Source organism: Gallus gallus, chromosome 4 (genome assembly GCF_016699485.2).
Source record: "Gallus gallus isolate bGalGal1 chromosome 4, bGalGal1.mat.broiler.GRCg7b, whole genome shotgun sequence".
In the NCBI taxonomy this organism is placed as follows: domain Eukaryota; kingdom Metazoa; phylum Chordata; class Aves; order Galliformes; family Phasianidae; genus Gallus; species Gallus gallus.
Genome location: NC_052535.1, coordinates 31,155,086 through 31,180,955, shown reverse-complemented (window position 1 = coordinate 31,180,955; position 25,870 = coordinate 31,155,086). Strand labels below are relative to the sequence as shown.

General features: G+C 39.3%; 1 protein-coding gene across 9 annotated transcripts in view; it reads left to right on the top strand.

Moving 5' to 3' along the window:
* The window catches only part of TTC29 (tetratricopeptide repeat domain 29), a 238,501-nt gene extending 215,970 nt beyond the window's left edge, over nt 1–22,531 (top strand). For all 9 annotated transcript variants that reach the window (XM_040700300.2, XM_046940595.1, XM_040700311.2 and 6 more), the window contains 2 exons: nt 19,592–19,709; nt 20,085–22,531. In XM_040700300.2, coding sequence (XP_040556234.1) covers nt 19,592–19,709; nt 20,085 — 119 coding nt within the window. In that variant the 3' untranslated portion in view covers nt 20,086–22,531. The remainder of the gene's footprint in view (nt 1–19,591; nt 19,710–20,084) is intronic.
* Nucleotides 22,532–25,870: the final 3,339 nt, after the last annotated feature.

Sequence of the window (25,870 nt, the reverse complement as noted above, 5' to 3'; positions counted from 1 at the left end):
TATTTAAAGCAGTTTGAGACAGTTACTCTTTACTCAAAGGAAACACACTTTATTTTTATGAAGCCTAGGGAGAGAATGAAATCTCTGTATACTTGGAGGTTTTGAAAGGGTATATAAGAAAATTATCTGTCAAAAAATGGTACTTGTACAGGCAATTCTGACCAAAAGTTGCAGGTCTGTTGTTTTTTGTTTTTTGTTGTTTTTTAATTATCTTATGCTTCCTGGTTTTTGGTCAAAGGTGTGGCATTAAATGCCCAAATATAGTACTCCATTTCTAAAGATACTATAAATTAACTGTGGCTGCATTTGATGAGGCTTGCTTACAGTTTCCTTCGTATCACCGTAAGTTGTAAGGCTTTGTCTGAAGGGTTTGTGTAAAGAATCTGTAAGAGCAAATTTACATTGGGTCATACACAGAGTGCAAATTGACAGAACTTCTCATCCATGAGTTGCGTTGGAAACAACTGCTACAGTTTGGTGAATTATTCTATTCTGTTAAATTTTCACCTGCAAATGTGTGCTGCAAGCCAACATGTCTGTCACCAGGTTTTCCTTACTTCGTAGAGAATGTAGAACATTCATTCTCATTTTTAGCACCTGGAAATAGTTGAGGAAAAAAAACATCTTCGCCCCAAATGTTATGAAACAATAATTATATGGACAGAGTGTAATTTTGTTTTCTGGTCTTCTGAATAGGCCTTGTAGTATTATCCTATCAAATTCATTGCAAAAGAATAAATTTGTTAATAACTTTCCTCTAGGATTATATGTTTAACAAATATCTACTGTATACCTTATCAGGGGACTTGATTCTTTGTTTAGTATAAGTAGCACTGGGATCACAGTAAAAGAGAAGAGTAGCCTCCTTTACTGTCTGCAGAGTAGATTGCCTTAAGAGACATTGAGACCAGTAGAGAAAAAGAAATTGCACTGATCCAATAGATATACTGCTGAGAGGTTTCTATTATATTCTTACTTGAGACATCATTCCACCATTAAATTCACACTTTCAGGCCCTGGGAATCAGGGCAGCATGACAGAGAAGTTTGGCTAAAATGAATCTGCTATATTAGTTTTTGTGAAAATGATTAAGTTCTGCACGTTCAAGATCAGTACTATTTTTCAAACAGTCATTGTTTCAAAGCTAGGCTAATAACCCTTAATATAAAAGAGTATATGACAAGGAGGAAGACAAAGATGAAATTGAATGGCAAAGTAAACAAACTACCTAAATACATGCTCTCAAGTAAGAAACAACACCAAAATGTTTATTTGGCATAGTTAAAAATCAGTTAAAGTATTTTAAGTAGACTGCCCATCAAATAAGCATAATTATAATCAGAATTCTTACAACGTTCACAAAATTCCTGAAGGCAATCAGCTCCACTCGAATTAGTAAGTTGGATAAATCACCATTAATTAGCTAATATAAGCCAGCAGGTGGTTTTGAGCCCAGAGAGATTCCCTGGTTATTTAAATTATGTATACTACACTACACCATAGATAGAGTAAGTGAAAGGGGAACAACAGACACAAGTCTGTTTATTAAAAAAAAAAAAAAAGAAACGTTTGGGGTTGATGCTCAGCTAAAGTCTTCTCCAACTCCCGTATCCTACCCAAAGGAATACAAGGCGGCTTCGACCCCCAGCTGGAATAATACAATCCAGGAATATTCTACATAGCTGCCATTTCAACAGTGAATTATATGCGGGGAACAAAATCAGCATTGGAAGCTTGCTTAAAAGATTTGTTCTAAAGATGTTCATGACTAGAGAATGGGCAGAGCCTGTTTGAGGAAGCTGTATCCATTGAAGCCATAAGGAATAAAGATAGCCTTGTCAGCATACGCTTTATGCACAGAAATAGGTGGGAACTCTTTTCTGGGGAGCTTAATGTAGACACTTCCCTCCAATAAGTAATTTAAAAATCACATCCTTGTGGGAGACTCACATCCGATCCTTCTCATACAATTCAGTCATGCTTAGTTGTGGACAGTAGCTGTTGGGAAGCAGTCTGAGCACCTTTAGTCCAGCAGGAAAAACTTTCCAGAATTTTTTGAAATACTGACATTTATAACTTCATGAGACCTGGAGATTCTTTGAGAACTCTGGCCCAAGTCCGCATGCAATTATATTGTTTATCAATGATCTCTATTTACATGGTGAGTTACACATATCGGAGAGATTGTCATAAAATTTTGTCATAAATTACTGCTTCTCATAAGACTTATGTTTGATCATGGAAAATCAAGGCCCAATTGTATTTTATTGTATTTACTTTAAGCTAGTGTGACTGTGTGGAAGGAAACAGCAAGATCAATAAAGGTGTATGTATTTATCACCAGGATAGCATCTCTGAAGGTCTAGGCTGTGATGCAGTAACAGTACTTTAAAAGATTGAAAATCCTACCAGATTTTAACAAAAAATGTGTGGGTCTGGTAGTAATATTTAATCTCAAAGCATGCTCTTCACATTAATCAACTCATTGTAATTGTTTTTTGGGTGGGTTTTTTTGTTTGTTTGTTTGTTTTGTATTGAACTAAAATTGCACATCAAATTGTTTACTGCTTGTTTTTTGGACTCATTGCTGGCATATCCTTCACACTGGATGATGTATTTTTGACAAGCTTGTTTTTATACCTTTCCTACAGCTTTCTAGTGTATCAATATTTTTTTCCAACCCAGGAGATACTTAGCACTTCATTCAAACACCTATTTCAATACAGTTTGATCCTAGAGAGAATACCACAGAAATAAGATTTTTCATTGCCTTATTATAACCCAAATCCTGAAGTCCTTAGCATTTTGCATGACTAGAGAAAACATGAAAGCTATACCTACCTAACTCCTCCCCACTTCTACAGTGAATGCTTAGGGATCAGGCTTAACCCACAAAAATGGGAAATTGCATGGTGATTCCCAAGTCATTTGGACACTGCTAGCATTGCTTAGCCTCAAAATGCATAGCAAACTACTGCACAATCTTCAGTATATTTTGATTAAAAATCTTTCCTGTGCACCATTTCTCATGGCCTCGTAGACCAGTGCTTCCTTAATGGATCCAAGTCCCTCACAAAATAGGACTATGGATAGATATATAGAGCTTGAAAGCATGAAGATGTGTGTACATCACCAACTTTCCAGCCAGTCTAGAGCTTAGTTCATTTTCCTGTGGACTTCTTTCTGCCTACCGCTATTCTCCATGGTCCTTCCACAGTTGCTTCAGGTCACTGCCAGGAGCTTGAGCTAGAGTCTTTGTGTGCATTGAGTCCAAATTTGAGCCATTTTCCCACATTTCTAAAAGGTTTTCTCAGCCTTTCCCCTAGCCTTTCACTGTCCCAATGGAAAAGTGAGTTCGAGCCTAAGCAATGATTTCAGAATGCATTTCCAGTCAAAAAATATGTAAAAACAGGAACAATTGTACTTAATTTGGTAGAAAGTAGTTATTTCACATATGCACAGAATAATATCACTAGTTTTAAAAGATGTGTCCTGCATTGTATTCTAAACTACCTTAAAAATTCTTTCTTTCTGGGTACACTACAGTAGTATACAACCGTTTGGGGGGAGGGGGGGAACACAGGCTTGTTGCTCAACACATGCAACAGTGCCCTTTGATATCTTTTTTTGGACTTGGTAATAGTACTGTGTCTACCGCTGTTCACAAATATTTTATTTATAAAAGCTATCCTCCCACAGGGCAGCTGCAGATGATCTGCAAGCTGAAAGCTAGCCTGTAAACTTCGCTTGCTCTAAGAAATGGTACTCCTGGCTTTGAACATCAGTGCTTGGGTTGAGACTTTTGGTGACAAAGTACTGTGTTCCCAATTTCAGTGTATGTAGCAAGGGATCTTCTCTGAACGAAAATCTTCTCTGTCTCTTTACATTAGCATAGCAGATAGAATTAGTGTTATTTTTGCAAGTTAAAAGAGTCGTTGATATCTTGGAAAGATCAGCACTTGTGTGCCATCATTTGTTATTAGCTTTTAAATGAAAGCCAAAGAGGCATTAATGCTCAGAAAACGTAAATATTAATATAATGAGTTTTAATGGCTAAAAATTCCATGTTTAGAGAGCAAGGAAAACTCGGGGATCGTGTACAGCAGAGGTAAATTAAGTTTGGCTTCATACAGTGAGCAATTGGAAGCAATCCTATTTAGATTACCTTATGTTAACCCTTCTCTAGTCTCCATGAATGATCGTGCTTTACTAGCAGTAGTATACTGGAAGAAAACATACGGTAGTAAGCCAAATCAAAGCTCCATCTAGTCTGGTATCTGTCTAACAGTGGCTAACAGGTGAGGATAAGAGAGGAAAAGATTATAGTAATACTTCTGTCTGGTAATCTCTCCATATTTTTGACAACCTGCAAGTTAGGGATTTCCTGACACAGAGCTAGAATGTAAATACCGCTGTTTAATAGGCTTTACTGTATTGTCCATGAATTTATCCAGTGTATTTTGAACTATTGCGTAACTTTGGCAGCTAAGGCATCTCGTTGCAATGAATTTCAAGACCCAACTCTATCATTTTATGTTAGGGAGAAAAAAAAAGCATCCTTGAATCTCTTCTAAGCCCATTGTTATGCAGTTTCAGTTCTTGCTACTCAATTTTTGTTCCATTAGAAACAGCGAGTTACAATTTCCTGCTCCCTTTCTTCATGTGAAAACATATGAGAACATGTACATTTCTTTATATCCTGTCAGTCATCTTTCTATCAAGCTAGAGCTTGCAGTCTCCCTGTGCATAAGACTGTTTTCCACACATGTGTTAATTTGCATTTATCAACACCAAATTTTATGTGGTACATTATTGCCCGGTTATGAAATCTTTTTGAAGTTCTTTGTGATTTTTATTTCCCTGTGTAATCGTTTATCAGCAGTAGATTTTGTCACTTGGCTGTTTGCTATAGATCCCTCTTAAATTTACTACTGATTTGTCTTCAAAGTGAAATATCAGTCCATCTATTCTTACCTTTTTTTTCTACTTTTAACCAGTTATTAATCCAGAGAAAATATCTGATGCATTTTGGAAATCTAATTGGCCAGATAATATTCAGCCAGATCATCATTCATTCCTCAAAAGAAAAATAACTTTGTGAGACCTCTACAAAAGTTATCTTGTTTTCTTTTCCTCGTTATAACATTTTAAATCACCTATCTACCCTTATATCCATTACAATAGATGTAGCTAATATGTTTCGTATGGGATTTTGATTTTCACTGATCCCTCCTCCCACAGAATATTCTTGTTTTGCATTGAAGTCTAGTTCAGCACTTTGTATTATACTGGTACGGAGGCTAATTTAAGTGTCCTTTAAACCTCTTAAGCAAATACAATTTTATTTCCTGATTCATTTCTCAGTTTGCTCTCACACTTTTCCACTGAGATGTCAGTCTGAAACTGTTTCTCTTGTGCTTATCTAGAAAACAGCGATGCTGATAGAGATCTCTGCTGGACATCTTCCATAATAAATACAATCCTAAGAATGCATTTAGCCTTTCTGCTGTTATCTTTCATTACTTTAGTACTCCTTATGTCTTTTCCTTTTTTTAACCAGAAAAAATATTTAGAAGAAGCATGCAGATATACTTATCCCACCTACTGCATTGTAAGAACACAAATAGTAATGGAAATGAAAGCAGTCTGAGGATATGTGATGCCTGAAATCTGCTCTTTTTTGTCTTTGTGTTGACTTCATAAAATGAGGCAATGTATCAAGTCATATTCTTATGCCAACATCCTGATATTGTTCAGCTTTTATATTTTATCTCCGGTATCTTGGTAATGTGAAAGTTAACATAAAAGTTAAGGTTAAAACAGGGTAGTCATTGGGTATTTGTAGACACAGTGATAGTGTCACACTGATGTTCTTAGACTGTAACAGGGAGCAGGCTTCTGTATCAGTGACAAATGAGGACAGAGAGCAATTGCTCAACAGCTGTGTTTGTCTGTGCTATCCAAGGGGATTTCTGACAAGCAAGTCAGAATACAGAGGCTCCATTTCTGCTTTCAATTAAGAGCTGTATGTTGGAGACTTCTGTGTTGTCTTACATGTTGGAAGTCCAGGGGAGGCCTTCATAGTAATAAGTGGTGGAGTACATCCTTACATGGTAACTAAATATATTGTGACTTATTGTTTCTTCACTGTATGGCCTTATTCTTTTCTTGTTTGGAAGAAAAAAAATGCTGTGTTCCTCACTGCCATTTCCACACTTTCTTCCTTCATTCTTCTGTTCACGTGTTTGCTGTCTTTGGGGTTTTCTTCCATCTTTTTTCTTCATTTCTTTCCTTAGAGGGACTTGAGTCTTCACTCACGGTCCTTTTCTCACAGCTGCAGCTAAATAATCAGAGTCGAAGTTAGTCCTGATAACAAAATGTTGTTCTTTGGATTCAGAGATAACATCCTAATCAAATTAGGATAGGAAGAAGCAGCTTGCTCTTCAAGAAACGTTGCTTTATGTTGTCTGCCAACTTAGGCAAGTACTATTGCATTAGCTATTGATTAGTCAGTGGAGGAAAAATTTGAACCTCTTTGAGAAAACGAATAGAGGAAATTGTTCAGAGAAGCTATCCTGGAAGAGGAGTTTGGAATGCTCAAGTGTAGGGAAACATAGAAACCATCAGTGAACAAAGAAGGAAAGATTTATATCTTCTGAGTGTTCTCCTTGGTTACCCAAAAAGAGGAAAGGAAGATTTTGAAAGAAATTATAAATTCAGTTTGTGATCCTTTGTTTCTTTGTTTGTTTTTTAAATAACATCTTTTAGAAGTGAGGTTCAACTGTAATCTTAGTATAGCTGGGGAGAGATGGAACCCTTAGAGATGAGTGCAATGTAAAAAATCTTGACCTGAATTTTAATAGAGAATATCCAGATGTAGGGACAACATTTTGTTAAGTTCACTGTGTTTCAGTTACCATTAATAGTCCACCCAGTCCTGCAAAGTTCTGCAGTCAAGATCCAGCCCACATCTCAACAACTATTTGGCAGTGATGCAGCACACGCTAACTTGTTTGTTTCTTTGATTTGGTTGGGTAGATATTTCCTTAGAAAACATATTACTTTTAAAATATTTAATTAGCATTGTCTTAATCTGTGATTGACCGTAAACAGATTCTGATTGATAAACATAAATCTCCCATATCTCATAATTCAAGCCTCTCTACTAACGTTATTTTTGCAATGCCAGAACCCGTGGTCCGTATTTGTAGATCTTTTCTTTGTTTTTGGAATTAAACTTCAGAATAAGTTATAATAAAATACTCTGTTTTGTTACAGCATTACTTAAAAACTCCCAGGGAACTGAGCTTTAAATATTGTTCTCTGAAACATGTTTTCCCTATGAGATAGGAAAATCAATTTCATACGAAACCTGCCTTTCCACATAATAACCAGTAGTGAAGTTGTTTTTCATTGTTTTTTTTGTTGGCTTTTTTTGCCACTGCTAACATGTGAATGTAAATATATATAAAAAGATATGCATGAGAAGTCTATACTTATTAAAAAGCTGAATTTAGTTGGAGTTCTTTAAGCTGACAGTGTCCTGGAAGAAAGCAGAAATCTTCTCCTTTCTGAATTTCCCATAGGTATCTAGAATAATGAATGGTAAGAAAGACTGCCCAAAATTTAGAAGCGTTGTAGCTAATGCGAAGATGTGTCTCAATGGGTGTAGTTGCTCTGGCCTGAATCAGGTAACATTACCAATAACATTATAAATAATGCATCAAAACAAGACCTTCAGAATGCCTCAGAGTCTCTTGGTCTGTGTGAGTCACTCACATATTGCTGGTATTTGGTACTATCTGATCTGACCCTTCTTTGTGGCCGCACCCAGATGTTATGGAAGAGTAAAAGCAGAATTAATCCCTGTGGAACATTGTGAATAACAAGGCTGTTGCTGGGATTGTGCTTCTCCAGAAGTACTTGCTTTTGGGAAAGATTCAGACTGTTCAAGTTTTACAGCTGGCTTGCACATTACTGTGAACTTCATCCATCTCGTTGAGGTGAGACTGTACTGTTGAACAGTGTCAAATGGTCTGAAGGAGAAACTTTTCTGTCTGTCTTCTGTGCGCTGATAAAAGGAAATCGAACCTTGCTGCCTCAAATGCCATTCTGATTCCATGCCCTGCGTTTAAACTGTTCTACTTTTCTAAGAGTAGCTCTAACTAGAAATCCCTTCCAGTAAGTCTTTGACTACGCCATCTTATACAAATTTAAGAAGATGCTTGGTGGAGATTAGAGGTTGGATTTAAAAGTATACATACATACATATCTATATAGATATATAGATATACATACATACATATACATATATAGAGATATAGATGTGCAGGATATGCATCTTTTGTATCAGTCAAAAATAGAAGAGAGCATTCTTTTTGTTTTGTTTTGTTTTAAGAATATTGCTTATTTCCTTTGCCCTCAGAAGGGATTAATGCCATGCAGAATAAACACCAGTAATAATGGTAAAATTGGCATACATACCACTCAGATGCACAGATATATATGCACATTTGGATTATTATTAGGAAACTAATTATTGTAAAATACATTATTTGTGTTTTAAACAATTATTAATGAAGAATACTCTTGTTAAAACAAATACATAGTTAGAGATCTTAACTGGAACTACAGCACTCAAAAAAACAACATTGACTTTGTTTTCTGTTCTTTCAATTACACAAACTTGTGGGTAGGTTCAAAATGTTTAATTTAATTACTATTGAAATTTAAGTCAGTGACTAAAAAGGGCACCTAGTGTAAAGGTGTACTGCAGCTTCCCCTGAAGGAAGAAATATTGGGCTGATGAAAGCAAACTATAGAGAATGTGAAATAACAGCCAAGTGCTGGCATTTTAGGAATGTCTGTTCATAGATGTGCAAGTTTTATTTCACATTGTCCTCGCCCTTCTCAATAATAATGACTGATAGCCTCACTTTGTGATTTCCCAGCTTTTAAGAGTATATTTTTATTTATTTTTTATGACCAACCTTACACTTGTTAAATGTAATTTTTGCTTTATGTAACATAAAAAAAAGAGCACATCTGCAGTATGCTGTCCCATGAATTAACAAGAATGACTGGACATAAGACAGGAAATCCTTTGAAAACATATGTTCACATTAAATATCTGGGCTATCTCAGTAAAGGAGGTCTTATGGGGTCATTTTTGATGCAGTGCAAGTAAACCATTTCTGCTCTCATGAAATAGTTTCTTTCGGGTTTATATTGAGCTTGTATAAAGGCACATTACATAAATAAGGGCTTAGTTTGTACATTAGTCTTTTACATCTTGGATTCTTACTAAATCCTTGTTTTTACCAACTTGATGCTTAAGAGAGATTGATTTCTGCTACATATGATTATAGTGTTTGTTTTGGTATGTCTGGGATTGAAAACAAAATTAACACGCATAATCAATTTTCTTAGAATTAAAAAGGATGCTTGGGTACCTTTCTTACATTCTTGTGAAGAAAAAAAAAAAGGAGATGTGATAATAAAGAAATTGATTTATTCAATCACAGGGTGTAAAAACATTAGCCCTGGGAAAGGGCCTTCCTCTAAGAGCTTTAGCTGCCCAGTCTCACTTGTGTGGCACAAAACAATTTGCATTTTTAGAGAAATTTCATGTCTTTTGTGAGCTCTAGTGAAACATGAATAAATTGCTTTCTTTCCTCTTTTCTGATCTTATAAAGCTGAATCCATTAGGGGCTGAGTCAAACACTAATGAAAGAAAGGCAACAACTGAGATGATGGAAACCCTGGATTAGGTTTCTTAGTAGTTCAAGCCCAGCTGTCATGGCCCACGTGTCAAGTTAGTGCTCTTTGGGGAGACCCAACAGTACATACAGATGTTTTTTTTAACTGCTTTGTTGCAACAGGCCTTCCAAGCAGCTAGGAATTAAACAGAGAAGCATAGATTAAGAATTAAATAGAGCCACGGCAAGCAGTTTGCCGGAGAGCTTTGCAGTCAGGCAAGGAAACTTCTCCTAAGCTGCCAACCCACTGCTGCCTTTGTAGCAGCCTTGCTGTGACCTCCTCGCTCCTCTGTGCGTGCTGAGGTGGTGATCGCTGGAGGTGCCTCACTCTGCCCCAGGAAGGGTACGATGGTGCAGGCAAAGCACTCCCAGGACCAAGTAGGTTCAGATAGCTGGAATCATCTGAAATCCCACGTTCACTCTATTTAGTGTTGCAGAAATAGTGATATCATCAAACCTGTGTCAATTACAAAACACATTTCATTATGAGAATGGTTACCAGGAGAAATAAGTAAATAAAAGAGAAGAAAGTCTATGAGAGTCCATCTCAGATCTGTTCCGTAGGGAAAAATTCCTTTCTTAAACCTGAGATGGTGATCTTGTATGACTTGTATGACACACTCTAGGAAGGCACTTCAAACTGGCTGGAATGGCAAATGAAGTGGTGTCTGCCACTACTTCCACCAATGCCTTTGAGAGGGTCTAGGTTGTCAGTGAAACCTTTCCCTTAACAGTCTGACCTGTGGCAGCAATAGAGAAATAACTGATTCCTTTTCTCCCTTTGCACTGTGATTTTGGGGGAAAGGTCTGGATGGAGTTTGGTTGTCTGTCTCTGTTCTCCCTCCGCCCATTTTTCCCTCCAGCAGCTCTAAGGCTCTGCCATGCAGTCAGTGTCACTCAGTGGTTCTCATCCTGGCCTCGGCACTCGTCAGTCAAAGAATGGAGGGGCAGGGTGATATCTTTTACTTTAGGAGGAGTTGAGTTTTTCTGGTGGATGTTTCTCAGCTCTGCACTGATTAGTATGGCATAATTCAGAGTGAATTTGAAGTTACTGAAGTAAAATATTTTTTAAAAAAAGATCTGTTTTGAAACAATTTGGCATTGCTGGCATAACCGTGCTGACTTCAGGGGTTGTTTGACTTGAGTATCAGGCCCAGAGTAGCCAGAGCATTTATTTTTAACTTCTAGCTTCTACTTACACATTCTTAAAAATCTCTGTGGTTCTATAACTTTCCAGAGTAGCTCACAAGTCTTATACTGACTGCTAATAAAGCAGAAAAATCCATTTCCATTTTTCAGCATAATCTTTTTTTCATGTGAATCTATTTCTCATCAAAAGAACCAGATGACTGGTCTGAAAGCTGAAGATCTCTACTTGTCTGTAAGGAGTCAAGAAGACAAGCCTTTCAAGTTGTCCCATGTTATCTGGAAGAACACAGTCATAAATCCAAAAACTAAGAGAGAGAAACCAAACACTCAACACTGCTTTGACCAACAGTTTGTTGGTCCAGCTGTTCCCAACACTTGATGAAGAGAACTACACCTGATTTCACTCTGCTGGTAAAATCAGCAAAGAAAGATGATGGGGAAAGTTTTTTCTACGTGTCCATGGGACACTTTGTGCAACCATATGTGAGAGCTATCTCACATATGTTATATCCACGTTGCCATATATGAATGCCAGGACCCTGCATAAACCTAGACCTTAACTTCCAGCAGCATCGTTATTTCTTATTTGTATTACTGTAGACCTGGATGATAGCTGGACTTCATTTGAGCTGGATATTTTACAATGATAATACTGTGAAACAAAGGGCAGTAAGAAACAGTGATGATGCTGAGCTGCAGAGAAGGCTGTTGCCTTGATGACAGCTGTGTGATTAATGTTAAAAAAAAAAAAAAGAAAAGAAAAATTGAGCCTTTTGCAAAAGAGCATATGAGGGTAATGTGGTAGCTTGATGGGTATTTATGGGCAGCATGGGAGGAAGTCTGAAGGATGCCTCCACAAAAATTCAGGAAGTAGGCAAAGCAGCCTTTGGGTGGACTAGAAGGAAGGGAGAGAGGCCTTGTCTCCTTTCCAGCTTCCTAGCAGCACATTTCTGCCTGGGCAGCAGCCAAGGCTTCCACAACAAGTACCTGTTGCACCACTTTTCTAAGAGCATCTTCACAATAATGGAGGTTTCATGGAAAAGCAATTCAATTCAATTATTTCTACCCTTACGTGCATTGATCTGCTCCAAGAATATTGTACGCTTTGTGATTGCCTTCACCTAAGAGGGGGTCTCTGCTCATATGAAGGTAGAGAGAAGTAGGAGCACTTTGTGTCAGCCTTAGAGGAGGACTTCAGCTGCTGCAGGGAATGATATTATCTCCAGAAAGCCTCAGTGACAAGAAAATGGATACTTCCATATGGGGCTCTGTATCTTCTGTTAAAAAGCATACTCTTCCAGATGCTTCCCCTACATCTCCTTAGCCTGAGAGGATGTGCTCATGCCTATGATGAATTAGCGTATGTGAAGCTGAAGTCAAATAGGGAGAAAAAAAAATGTCCCTGTCATCCTCCCTTTTTCTTTAGCAGATGCATTCCTAGATTTTCTCTGCTTCACTGGCTTCGTGTTTCTGTACCCAGAAGATACCTTTGGCTAAGCTCTTGGAGGACTGTTTCTCACGGAGAGAGAGAGAAAAGGAAAAAAAAAAAAAAGCAAAATGTGTGCTTTATAGAGGCCTCAACTGGTCAAGAGTTTGTGAGCCACAAGGCAGAGCAGTCTCTGGAGATGCTGAAATAAAGTCTCAACCATTAAAAAGTACTCTTACAAATAACTGTAGAAGAGTAAGTAATCCTTCAGAGGCCAGAAACCAGCAGCACCAAACTAGAAAGTAAAGAATGAGATCTGCAGAACAAGAAATCCTCAACAAAATTACATACAGCACTCATGTCAAAATTTGGAGGTAAGAGGAAAAAGAACTAAAATCATAGGTAGCTCTAATCAGAGACATCCAGAACTATATTTGAACCTCAGTATGCTAATGGCACATAATTAAGCAGGAGGAAATGTTTAAGTAAATCTGAGCTTTGCCTCCCTTTGGGACACCTTTGAGGAAACTGCATTTCAGAGAAAGGGGTGCTAGGTGCTCTCTGATAGCCAGACCCTTTAAGATGCGTCAAGGTGCATATTCAGAAATAAATATCACACACTACCAGTGATTTAAACGCTGAGCTCCTCTATTCAGTGACATATTTTGCTCAATGGGTAGAAGATGTTGTTTACAAAATGCTCAGCTATGAACTGTCCTGCTACCTTGTCTTGCAGTTTTTAATTGGGCCTTTGGAACAAGTATTTGGGGGAAGGCAGTGAGAATTTCTCAGCGTACTGGCTTGGGTGTGACTCGGTCTTAGAGTCATTGCTGTGTCTGAAATCTGTGTTGAACTGTATTTGACTCATTTAGGGCATACCTGTTAAACCTTGCTTTTCTTTAAAATGAACATGGCAGTGGTAATTCTGCATAAATACTGAGCACAAATACACTTCATTTGTTACAACTATTATATTGTCTAAAACATCAGTCCGCTAAGCTTTTCTTTGCCTTTTGTAGTGAGATTAGATTTAATCCATAACTTTGAAGATGCGTATTATAATGTCTGTGTGTATGTCATTAAGATGTACACATTTCTGTAAAAAGCCCATAGGAATGTTTTCAAAAAAAGCTGGCAGAAATTCTGCAAGAATAGGAAATAACACTTCTGCGAGCAAGATAAGAATTAAGTTTCATAAGGATTCTAAGTAGCTTTTGGACTCTCACTTTGGTGGTGGCTCACTATTCTTCGCAGAGATCAAAGTAGTGACACTGTTTTTATGCTACCTTTATATTCTTCCCTCGCCAGCTCCTCAGCATGGGCAGGTCTCAGTTGGCACCTACCACAAGACCGAGTGGCTTCGCTTTGCTCAGAGCTTTGTTGTCTCAGGGAGTTCTCCCAGAGCTTATCCTGTCTTTAGGAGAGAGCAAGTGGGTTCCAGCTGTGATCTTGATTCTACTTCTGGGGGAGGGGTGAAAGAAAAGAAGTCCTTCTCTTGGTCTTCTGGCAGTTCTCCTTGGCACTGTGGAAACTTTGGGCAGACTTTCAGCCTGCTTTGAAAACTTTCCTTAGACTGAAAAAATGTAAAGATTATAAATCTGAAATAGTTTCCTTAATCTCTCCCAAAATTAGTCTGGAATATAGCCAGAGGCGAGATGCTGTATTGAAATTTAAACTCATAGTTTGGATTTCATATAAATTTTGATGACAATGAAGGTAAAACTATGAACTAAAGACTGGCAGCCATTTTTCTGAGAATTCTTCACTTGAAATGACCATCTTGGTGGCAGATTTCCAAAGATGATTTTTCTGTGTCATCCTAATTTCTGTAGAATTCTTGTGACTTAGCTCTAGCATCCACATAGGAAAAATGCACTGTCTTTTGGCTTTGAGAAAGTACATTTTTGATGGCCTACAAGTCAAAAATTTGGCATGCTAGTGTTGTTATTTAAAGTTTATACTCAACAAATGGTTTGTGCAGAAGATGCTGCTACGTTGTATTGCCACATAAGAGGAAGAGTAACTCGTCTGAGGATGACTGAATATGGGGAAGCAAATGACAGAACTTATTAGGCGGGGAAAAAATCACATTCCCACTTAAATTTCTTATCCAAACCATAAAAATCCCTCCCTCATGTTGCCATAGACTAAGTAGAGTCTTTAAAATAGCCTACAATAAATTCTGCTTCTCGTTCATAAACCTACTCATCTATAAAGCCTTTTTTCAGAAAAACCCACCTGTTCAATATGCTTCCTGTAGTTCATTTAAAGCTCTCATTCGTACTCATAAAGATTCATCCATTGCTATAAATAATACATATGGTATACTGAAAAGAGGGCTAACTCTAGCTTTACAATCTCAATTAAACAACTTTGTCTGATAAAAGAAGCGGTCTCATTCCTAACTGGGCCATAAGCCCTAAGGGTCTTGTGTGTATGCCTTTATTTATCTTTGCCAAACTGTCCTACAAGGATCTGAAAGCCAAGTGAACCAAGCTGACTAAATTTTTTCTCTCTATCTGTCTACTCGCAAAGACTGACGCTAGCATAGGCACAACCGTATTGAAGCAAAAGCCCATCCCTAAACTTACTCTAAAATGCAATTGGATGATCTGTCCTTTTCTCACTCCCACCTTCTAACCTTTCTAATCCAGAGAGCTCATCTCTCTTACACGTGGCTCTTACAAATGCCCATGATTAATAATGACTGTGATTCATTAGCCTGTGCTGTTTGCGTTGTTTCCCCAGTGGGAGCATTTACTGTCTAGGGATAGCCCATGATTACTCTGCCTTGTGGAACAGTAAGATGCTTTCAATCTAATGTGCTGTCCATGTTTTAGCATAAAATAATATTAAGGCATCCACATAATGGAACTGTCTGAAGATTCATTTTATTAAGCAGTGAAAGAAAATGTGCGTGTGTTTGTATGTGCAAGGGAAACATCATCAGCAAATCTTTTTCACCAGAAATGTAATTTCAGTAGATGTTTCACTTAAAGACACAGCTATTTGGAGGTGTAGTTCTTTGGATCTGAGGCAGAAAAATACTCTATAGCCAACACCTGGTTTGGTACAATTAGCTTACTCAAATTGCACATGGCCTATTCATAATAGGGGAAAAAAAGGAAACAGAGGTAGGATGATTGTATGTATTCCATTTTGCACATATTTATTTTAAATGCAATCTACCTTCGAGTACAAAGCTGCAGTGCTCTTAAAAGATTACTATTTCAAGTTGCTTCACATACCTTAACAGAGCATGTAACCTTTTTGCATTATATGATCAACTTTTTGACAGCGCGGGGCCAGCACAGCTAATGGAATAATAGCCTGCAGGGTCCAGCTAAATGATATACGAATATAATCAACCTTTGTGATGACTATTCAAAAGTAATCCCTTTAGCTTTCAACTGCAACATATATTTCAACCAGGCGAGGCCATATGAAGAAAATCTCTGCAGACTCCACTGATACAATATGGCCTTCATATCCCCACAGTGTGTTTGCTGCTCACAGTGAGTTTTAAATTTAAGGTAATGGCTACTGTATATTCATGTGAGCATAGAACAATACCTTTGATTTGTTGGAGAAATGTAGCACCAGCTACCAAGGGCCCTATTCAGTAAACTTTGACACAACCCTTATATATGGTTTACTGCTTATGCTAAATGGAATATGCCTGATAAATATGCTTTGCATGCCCAAATTGTACAAATTCATTAATCTTTATATTCGTAAAACCTCTGAATACAACTGCCTTCCTTTCAAGTGAACCTAGTCAGCATGCGTGGCTAAACATGTGGGCCCAGACAGCTTTTAAAATAATCATTGCATCACTTTCAGCTTATCAAGACAGAAAAAATAGGAAAACCTTCTACAAGTGTGGGGACGTGCCTGTGTTGTTGGCTGTCATATTATTTGCTCCTGCAGCTTTATTCCTACCTCATTACATCATACTACAGATTATATAACTGAAAACAGCTGCATGACCTTTAAAAATGCAAGTAATTTTATAATGACAATAATGGATCATTGCTCATCACTTGCATTACGCTGGCATGATAATGTAGCGTGCCCCATCAAAGCACAGCTAGGGTATAAAGGATCCACTGAAATCTTCTTTCTTTCCCTTCTGGGACAAATATACAGTACTGGGTAATAGTGACTCTGAATACATGATATCCACTGTATCAAAGGAAAAGAGATGTAACAAAAACACTGTATGGCTTTAAATGACTACTCTTGCATATACAAAATAGTAAAAGTTCGCTCACATTAACAGCATCTGCAAAGTCTTGTTGCATGCACACATACCCACATATATGTAAAAAAGCACATTGCTGACTTTTGAAGCATTGTATTTTAATATTTTATGCCACTTGAGCTACAGGGGATAAGCAGGAGAGGACACAGGGTTTCTTCTGTATGTATATGATGTCACTTGAGTCCAGAGCCAATAGGAATCTTTTGCACACTGCAGCAAGTAGTTCCACGAATGGGTTGACCATGCACGAGGAGCTCCTACTCTGCCTCCAAGGCCACCAGCTGCTGTTTTTGTTATATCTCACCTCATTCTTTTATTGGAAGAGACAGTGAAAAATGGTTTTTTGCGTCACCTTCTGCATGTTACTCTCATTCTTGCCTTTCTTGTCATCTCCTCAAATTATTGCCTTTCTCTTTTTTTCAAAGACTTTTCAGCTCACTTTCTCAGTTTGTGGAGCTTTTCAGTAGAATTCTTGTTTTGAATTTTTTCTCATCTCATGAACACGCCAACTCAGCAATGCAGGTGTTGTCCATTTTCTTTATAACCTTTTGAGATAAGGCTCCCTATAACATCTTGTTCCCTATGAAGTCGTTGATCATTGTAGCTTAAGTCTTTGTAGCTGTGGCTTTTAGTATTTTCTGTGACTTCTCGCTAATTATATTCTGAAAAGGACTTGTAGTTCTGCTTAGCCATTCTCCTAGGAGCATAATGAAATAACAAGGTTTTGAGAAGTATAGCAATCTCTACATAGACACACGTAAACACCAAAAACAACAGAGATGCCAATTCTAGCTGCACTAAAAATTTGACCAGACAGTTTTAATTATGTTTTATCAACAGCACCGATAGTGCGTCAAGAATATCCTGTTACGATTAATTATATTTACATACTATTAATACATATTAATGTTTATCTCTGCATTTTACCCAGCACAAAGAGATAGAAGGAGGATGCTTGATGGTGTGATCTGTGGTGGTATATACGTATTACCATTATGAATATGAGATGTTTTTATTGTCCCCAAATAGCAGAAAACTGCCAAGAAAACATTTATGGCTCAGTATTCCATCAGTTATCCTTGATATGCTTCGTATTTGCTGAGAGGGTAGAACTGTTAATCAGGCAATAACAGTTTGGTGTCCAAGTGCAAAGGCAAAAGGTCAAAAGGTGCATGAGAATAGCAATTTATGCTATAATTCCCCATCTTTCACGTGCTCCTCTCCACTGTTTCTTTGTATGTGCCCATGTATGGAAGATACGTCACTGTTAGAGACACACTTTCATGCGTATTTCATTATGAATACATCTATCCTGTACACATGTAATCACATTTTTTGTTTGAGTTACCCACCAGTTTTTCATGGTTGAGATACAGAGTTCCTCGTATTCAGTTAGGGTTGGTTGGTTGGTGGATTGGATTGGATTGGATTTGGGTATATTTTTTTACACACATTCCGCTGGCATAAGTATTCCCATTGATGTACTTCAGGAGTGGTTTCAGAAAATGCTACGTGGAATAACTACGTGGTTAAATACTGAGTGAACCTCTAATGTACTGCCCTGGTACGAAATGAGATTTCATCTGATAACTTATGCTAATTCTCAGATATTCTTCATACATGTATTTATCCCATTCTTATTTGCATACAGGTATGGGTGAAGTTCTAGTTAAAAATTATGCATAATAAAAGCCCATGATATGATGAAATATGATGAAATATAAAATTTGTTGAGTTTTGAGACATAGTTTACATCGGTTCCAAACTCTGCATTGGATGTTGCTGTCTATCTCCATTGCAGCAATATAAATATGTTTATTTTGGACATGAATTAAATTAGGATGCTATGTAAGCATCACTGGCTGTAAGGCAGAGTCCAGTTTTAGACAACACACCACAGGAAGATAGTGACAAATAAGAACGATCCAGCCAAGGATAATACAGAGGTTAGAAAATACATATTCAGGAAACTGTATTTTCTTATCCATAAAAAAAAAAAAAAAAAATTATTAGAGGAAGGAAAATAGTCCTTAAATCAATAAAAAGTTGTTGTAAAAGAGAACGGCGTTTCTTTGTTCTTCATATCTATCAAAAGTAGAACAAGAAAAAAGATCAGCTTTACTTGCAATAAATATTTCTCCTCGATATTAGGGAAGAAACTGAGCTATAAGACTGTGAAGCACTGAAACAGAGAGATTCAAAATGTTGTGAAAGAGCCTTCATCAGTAGGCTTTGAGAACAAATTGGATGAATACATGTCAGTTATGGACTAGATATACATGCACTTTCTTCTTTTGAGGAAGCGAACCCATCAGTAGTTTCCCAAACAGGAACCAGTCCCCCAGGGATGGTGTGGCTGTAACTAAGCAGAGGGAGGTGTGCTGCTGGGGGTCACTGGGAACAGAGCAGAAAGCTCAGCCCAGAGGTGGGAGTTTGGTGCAGGAATGGAGCAAGGGCTGAGGATCACAGGCCATGGGATCAAGGAAAGCATCTGGCTGGCAGTAATGGTGAAGTCGAGCAATTTCCTCACAGCCAGCTGCAGTTTTGACCAAGTCCCATTAGGAGTACTCAGAGGTGGCAGCCTTTCATATCTGAACTCCTCACCGTGTTCTGCCTTCTGCACTGTTCATTTCTTCCCCTGGACAGTCCTCTGGCTGCCATGCCACCTTTCAGTGCTGTTTCTGATGTCACCCCCAGATACATCTTGGTTGTTGGCTCCCCAGGTGTTCCCACCTGGATGTGTCCTACAAAACAAGCCCCTCTCTGAAAGCCAGTGCTCTGGAGTGCCAGAAGAAAAGAAGTTCCCATCAGTTATGTGACTCAGAGTCTGTATCTTATGTGGCTCACCTCACTTGTTGTCTAGGATTACCCTCTTTTGTCACTTTCTACTCGGTTACATATTTTTGAAATGAACTTTCTAATCTACTACTATTAATAGGAATGCTGTAAGCCTGAAACACTAACATACTTCTGTTTGTTTGTTTTTAATAACAGAGCTTGATGGAGAAACAAGCCCATGTGAGCCTCCTCCAGAAACAAGCCCATGTGAGCCTCCTCCAGAAACAAGCCCCTGTGAATCTCTCCCAGAGACCCAAATTCTAGATCATTCCTGGTACAGTATTTGCTCTTCACCCAGATTCTTTGTAACAATACAGTGATTTTTCACAAAACGTCATTGGTACCAAAACGTAACCAGCAGCCAACTGCACATCAACTGCTGTACTGTGTCTAAGTAACAATATTTTTCCTGCTCGTAAGTAAACAAATTCATGTTTCCGTCACCTTTTTTCTTTTTTGCTGTTTTCCTGGCTTTAGAATTCAATTGCTTTTGATCATGGAGTTGCTTTTAATTTACAGAAATAAGCCTTTGAGACAGAAGCAAATCTGTTAACAAGATGATGAAGTCAGACATAAAATATGTAGGTATCAAGAAGTATGCATAAACTTACAACACCTCCTCTTCGTTATTTCTTATTTTTTGTTATAGAAAATACCTGCTTACTTACAGCAAAGCTGATAGATGAACATCGTGAGTTCAGGAAGATCTCCAGAAACTCAGGCAACAAAGTAAGGATGTTGGTGGAAGTTTTGTTGTTTAAGTAGGTGCACATTGTTGCAGTATAAATATCTGATAGGTCCAAGTTCTTATATGACCAATGTCATATGTGTGGCTCCATGTTTCTATAAAAAATAGCTACTGTTGTTGAAATAAATGCAAAAGGAGAGAGTAACGTAGAGCAGGGTGCTCATTGTTTGTGTTGCTCATTGTCTTTCAAAGTGTTAAGATACCAAGCATCCTATATGCCTGCTGAAGTGCATGGGAATCCAAGGTGCTCAGTATGCTGGAACATCACTTTCTAAATGTCTGGATATCTTCTTTAAATCACAGAATATTGCCCCATTCAGATAGAACAGACTCCAAGCTTGATGCCTTATCCATGGAGCGTTCTATAATTTGTAGCATCTGTGCTTAACGATTGTGGCTCAACTGTGACCTGAGCAGAATAGGCAACAGGTTCCACTAGTGACCCACAGCAGTCTGACTTCCATGGTCTTCACAGGTGTCAGAGGCATTTCTCAGCTGCTGTCACCGTTAACCCCAAGAGCAGTTAAGGGACAGAAGGTGGGGTGGCCATTGCCTTGCAAAGTATATGGCAAAGCAGAGTTTGGAACCTGCAGATTTTATTTAGGAAAATTGATTCAGGCCTTTGTAATTTCATACATTAGAAAACCTGTTCTTTGAAACTTTATAAATCCCAGTAATTGACTTCTCCTGTCTTTAAACAGAGGATTCCAGTCAGAGTTTGAAGCAAGCTCCATTAGAGCTGCAGTCAGTTTCTGTGAGGGTCTTTGAGCAAGCAATAGGTTTTGCCATAGCAATAACTCAATTCATTGGTTTTCTTCAGGGTTGCAATCTGAGCAACTGGTTGACATGTGACAATAGGGTTTTTGCCTCTAAAGGAATGGTTAGTTAATATACCAATAGTTAATATACCATTAACTGGCTCACATGAGATCATTTTTTGATCAAAGTAAGCATAAATATCTGTAATAATAATTTTATTGTTTTTACTTAGAGGTCTTTATTGTCCAAACACCAGGCTTGTTACAACAGTTTGCATTTGGAACGTTTTTCATGAGGCTGAAAATTTGTATAGGAATGTTCCTACATACCTACGCACGTATATAAACATACAAATTTGCTTACTGAGTGTTAAAGAAATGAAACAATTGGGATAAGGAAGGAAAACAGGGCCATGAAATAGACATAAACAATAGCAGTATACAGTTTAGTCTTTATACTTTAATGCTATTGATACAAATAAGATCAGAAAAAGAACACAGAGCTTGGAAATAACAGAAAATCACATTAATCTGGAAAGTCTTCTAGTCTTAAAAGGACTGCCTTAAGAAGCTGTTATTTTTAGAAATCTGTAATTTCTTTTATGAGAAAGCTGTTGGGAAAAAAAAGTGGAGTATGTGAATTTATCATTGATAGTGGAAAAAAGATAGGTATAAAATCTCATAAGAGAAGTTGACATTCTAGAAAAGCTGGTTATCAGTTTTTCAAGGACGAGTTTCTAACTTCTTAGGATTTTCAGACCTCATGTACGTTGTTACAACCGAACGTTGTTTGTCCATGTCCCTGAAGTTGTTACGCAGCTCTATTAAACAGCATCCATAATCGCCACTAAATTTTTCCAATGTGAACTCGCTGCTCGGTGATAACTTTTGTACGCTCATGAGGAAACGGTGACTAAAGTCATCCTCTAAATTCTAAAGCATTACTCTCCCATACTTCGTAAGAATTCTCATTAGTCATAAAGCTTTTAATAAAAGTAAGGGGACTTCTACCATCCTGTAACGATGCAATGGCATGTTGTGCTCTCCAGAGCCAGGAAGCTCCAGCAGAAATGTTTATTGAGCTGCATGGCCCTGCCATCCCTCCCAGGAGCTCTGTCTGACAAGCAGCTCTCTGTCTGGGTAGCATGCAGCCATTCTGCTCCTTGCAGACTGTTTCAAAACGAAGACTTGCCAAACGTATTATAGCAGATCAGTCTCTGAACTGTTCTGAGGTGGTAAGGTTGATGCATTTAAAATCTGTGTAATGAGGTATGGTATCTGAGGCCTGGAAATGAAGACTGCTTTTGGATTTTAGGATTTTGGTAGGTTTCACTGTGCATGTCTCTGACGGCGTTGGCTAGCGATTCCAAGCAGAGGGAAAGGTTGTCCTCAGAAAGGGTTCTGTTTATAATTAAGAAAAGCATGTTTTCTAAACATTAATAAAGTAAGTTTTGAACTATTTTTTTCCACAACTGTCTTGTTTGGCCATGTATCTCTATAATACCTCTCTATTTTCCACACTTATGCCCATAGATGAAAAGAATGCATGTGCTGTTTTTTGAAGACAAACAAATAAAACACGTTAATGAATATTTCCATGTCTGAGTCTTCTTTTGACACAGGTGTGTCAGACAGTTTTGAGACTAGAGCAGCTTCCAGGCACAGCTGATCTGGGTGAGACCTAAGCAGAGTGAGTCCCTACCTGGAGCCTCTGGGAGGTGGTGTGAGTGTGCAGCCCTGGAAGAATCACTCCATTCTTTGTAGTCAGACAGAGGGGAAAAAGTCTGAAGTTCTAGCAGCCATCCAGTCTCCATGTCAGCTCTGTAGCTTGGCCATCTGCAGTATGGGGAGAAAGACAGCAACAAACAGATCTTCAGCAGCATATGGAAGACCAGGAGTCTGGAGACCTGCCACTGTTAGGAAGGGAGCAGCAACAACTCCTGGCTCCTGCTCAGTTTTGAACTGAGAGGTAGGCCTTGTCCCTGGGAGGCAGCTTCTTGAAATACCAGCTTTCCTGACTGAAGAGTCTCATGTGAGGAGGAGGTACAGCACCCCTGAAAGGCTGCTACCTCCAGCACTGACCTATTCTATCTCAGAGCATTGCAGACCCATCTTCCTGAGGGATTTGAGAATGCATTGCTCCATCTGGCCGCAGGATCTCTGTTGGTAATTGGATTGCTTGAATCTGGACTTAGCTGTGTTTCTAAAAGCATCCTGCAGGAGCCCTCCCCAAAGCACAGTGTCTGCTGTTATTTTCTCCCATTCTCTTTCATAAGAGCTCTCTGCCTCCCAGCTCCTCAGCACGGCTGAATCAGGAAATCAGCTGCTCTCTTTCCACGCAACATCACTGTGTGCTCTCTGGGCAGGTCAGCTCGTGTTGTGCTCACAGTGCAGATGAAAAGTGTTTGTGATAAGTGAAGTTCAGGATCACCTGACTTCTGACTCCTGCTCTATCACAGCAGCCCCTTCAACTTTTGCATTCTGAACTGCTGAGAGCTTTTACGCCCACCAAGCCGCGGTGCTCTCAGAGGAGCTCTGTGATATTAGAATATTTGATGAATGAGAGCCTTTGCATTTACTTCGCCCCTCCCAGCCTCTGCTGTGGCAGAGCACTATCACCAGAGCATTTGCACTTTGCAGTGCACTTGGCAGAAACGGCTGAACAACTGCCTGAGATGGGGACAGTTGTGCAGAAAGACGCCAGGATTTATGGCTCCTCGAATCCTTCCCGTCATGCTGAAATGCAGCGCTGACAGGCAGCATCCAGCTGCTGCTGCTGTTGGTGCTGCTGGTTGCGGCCACTCACCTGATTCAGTTTCTAGGTTTTTTCCTCTTTCCTCCTGTTTATAGAATCCCAGGACAGTGGAACCTGCCTAGGGAATTGCTTTCCAAATCCATGTGTGCCAAAGGAGATAAAAGCTAAGGTGAGGGTGCGTCTGAAATAAAAGAATAAAAAGCTAAACAAACCTATTTGCAAAAAGCTTGCTTGCCTTACTCCCCACCTGTGTTCTTCCCACGTCCCTCATCCCGCTGTAGGGAGCTGCTGTGTTTCCATCAGTGAGACGATGCGTTTCGCCCAAAAGCTGCTGGGTTTAATCTCACCATTGGATGGTGTGATTCATTTCTGCAGTCCCGGTTGCACATTTCTTAATATCAGACAGGAGCGAAATATCTTCAGGACTGGGAGTGGGAGCTGAGTTGGCTGGTTTTTTTTTTTTTTCGAAGGAAGAAGATGCTGGAAATATGTCGTGGTCTTCATCAGCTGGGAGAGCAGTGAAACCAAGTGGAGGCTCCTGAGCTGCATGCAGCGAGCCTGCCAAGACCAAAGTGGGCTTCCACATCCCAGGTGACAGCCCTCAGGGTTCAGCCATGCACCAGGCACCCCTCAGAGCACTGGGGCAGCTGTAGCACCCTGGAGATGGCTGCATCCACCCATGGCAGGGTGGAGAGGGCCTGGACCTGCTGCAGGCAGCCCTGCGTGGCACGTTCCCCCTCACACATTCAGCCTCCCCATCACAGACCAGATGTTTGTATTCAGGGATTCTGAATTTCTACCTCGGTTATCTTCAACACCTTTAACATGCGGGTATTCATAAGCTTTCTGTGAGCCAAGTAAGTTTTGTTTTGTAGTTTAAAGTGGTTCTGCCATCTTTGGCTGTTCTTTTGCATCCCTACATAGGGATCACCTATTTCTGGACAAAGTGCCTCCCACACTTTTTTTCTGAATCCGTGGTCAGGAGCCCGATCCTCTTTTCACAGTTACTCACATCTGCCATTGCTGCATTAAAAAACAACAACAACAACAACAACAACAACATCAACAAAAGACATTTGGGCTGTTGTGTAGGTAGGAAAGATGAAACTGTTCCATATTACTGGGAAGGGACCCAACTCACTGGCTGCATGCGTATGGGAGGTGGAGCAGCTCTGTTTAGCTGTGCTGATTTTCCTTAGCTGTTTTGCCTGCTGGCTTTCAGATGTTGGTAGCCTTTGGGGATGCATTTGCTCTGCATTAAGTGGGATTTTGGTCTACCTGCATTTCTTTGTAGCCTTCCTTCACTGTAACCTTGCATGGTGCTGAATGAAGACTTGGTAAAGCTGAGAAGATCATCTGTGCTGAGCTACTTGTAATTAAGCTTTGCTGCAGGCAACTGATCAGTACAAGTTACATTATGCCCTCAGAAAAATGAAGGCACAGAGCCCAGGATGCCATCGATCCCTGTATAGCAGGGTGCAGCTGAATGCCTGCAGGTTCTGCCCTTCAGAAACCAGGACCTTCACGTCCAGGTCTGCCTGAGGGGCACGCTCACAGCGCTGAATATCAGCCATAAACTAGTGATGCTCTTATCCAACATCATGCACAACTGCCTCCCCATTAACTGGAGGGCACCCTGATGTCTCTTTAATAGGGGTTAGCATTATTTATAGCAATTTACAGGTGTGCTGCTAAAAGACCAAACCGTAAATCACCTCAAATGCTGTTCTGTGATGAAGTGCCTCTACATTATTGAACAAATTGTCCCAACATGACTGAATGATGCACAATGGAAAAATTTGCCACACAGATGTGATATGGAAAAAGCCACGATCCCATGTATTTAGTTTAGATCGGTAATTGCAGCTGATGCGATCTATGAGTGATGTGAGGAAGGATGGAGCAGCACCCTCTTCCTAGAAAGCCGGAGCTGGCAACGAACCACTCAAACCCTTGTATTGCTCCTTTTTCTTGTACTTGCAGGTGGGTTTCCTCCTTCAGTGCAGTGTACCATTACGTACCAAAGGGCTTCCTTCTTTCTTTACCCAGCCTGGGACACTACAAGAAAGACATTGAGGCCCTGGAGCGTATGCCGAGAAGGGCAATGAAGCTGTGAAGGGTCTTAAGCACAAGCCTTACGAGGAGTGGCTGAGGGAACTGGGATTATTCAGCCT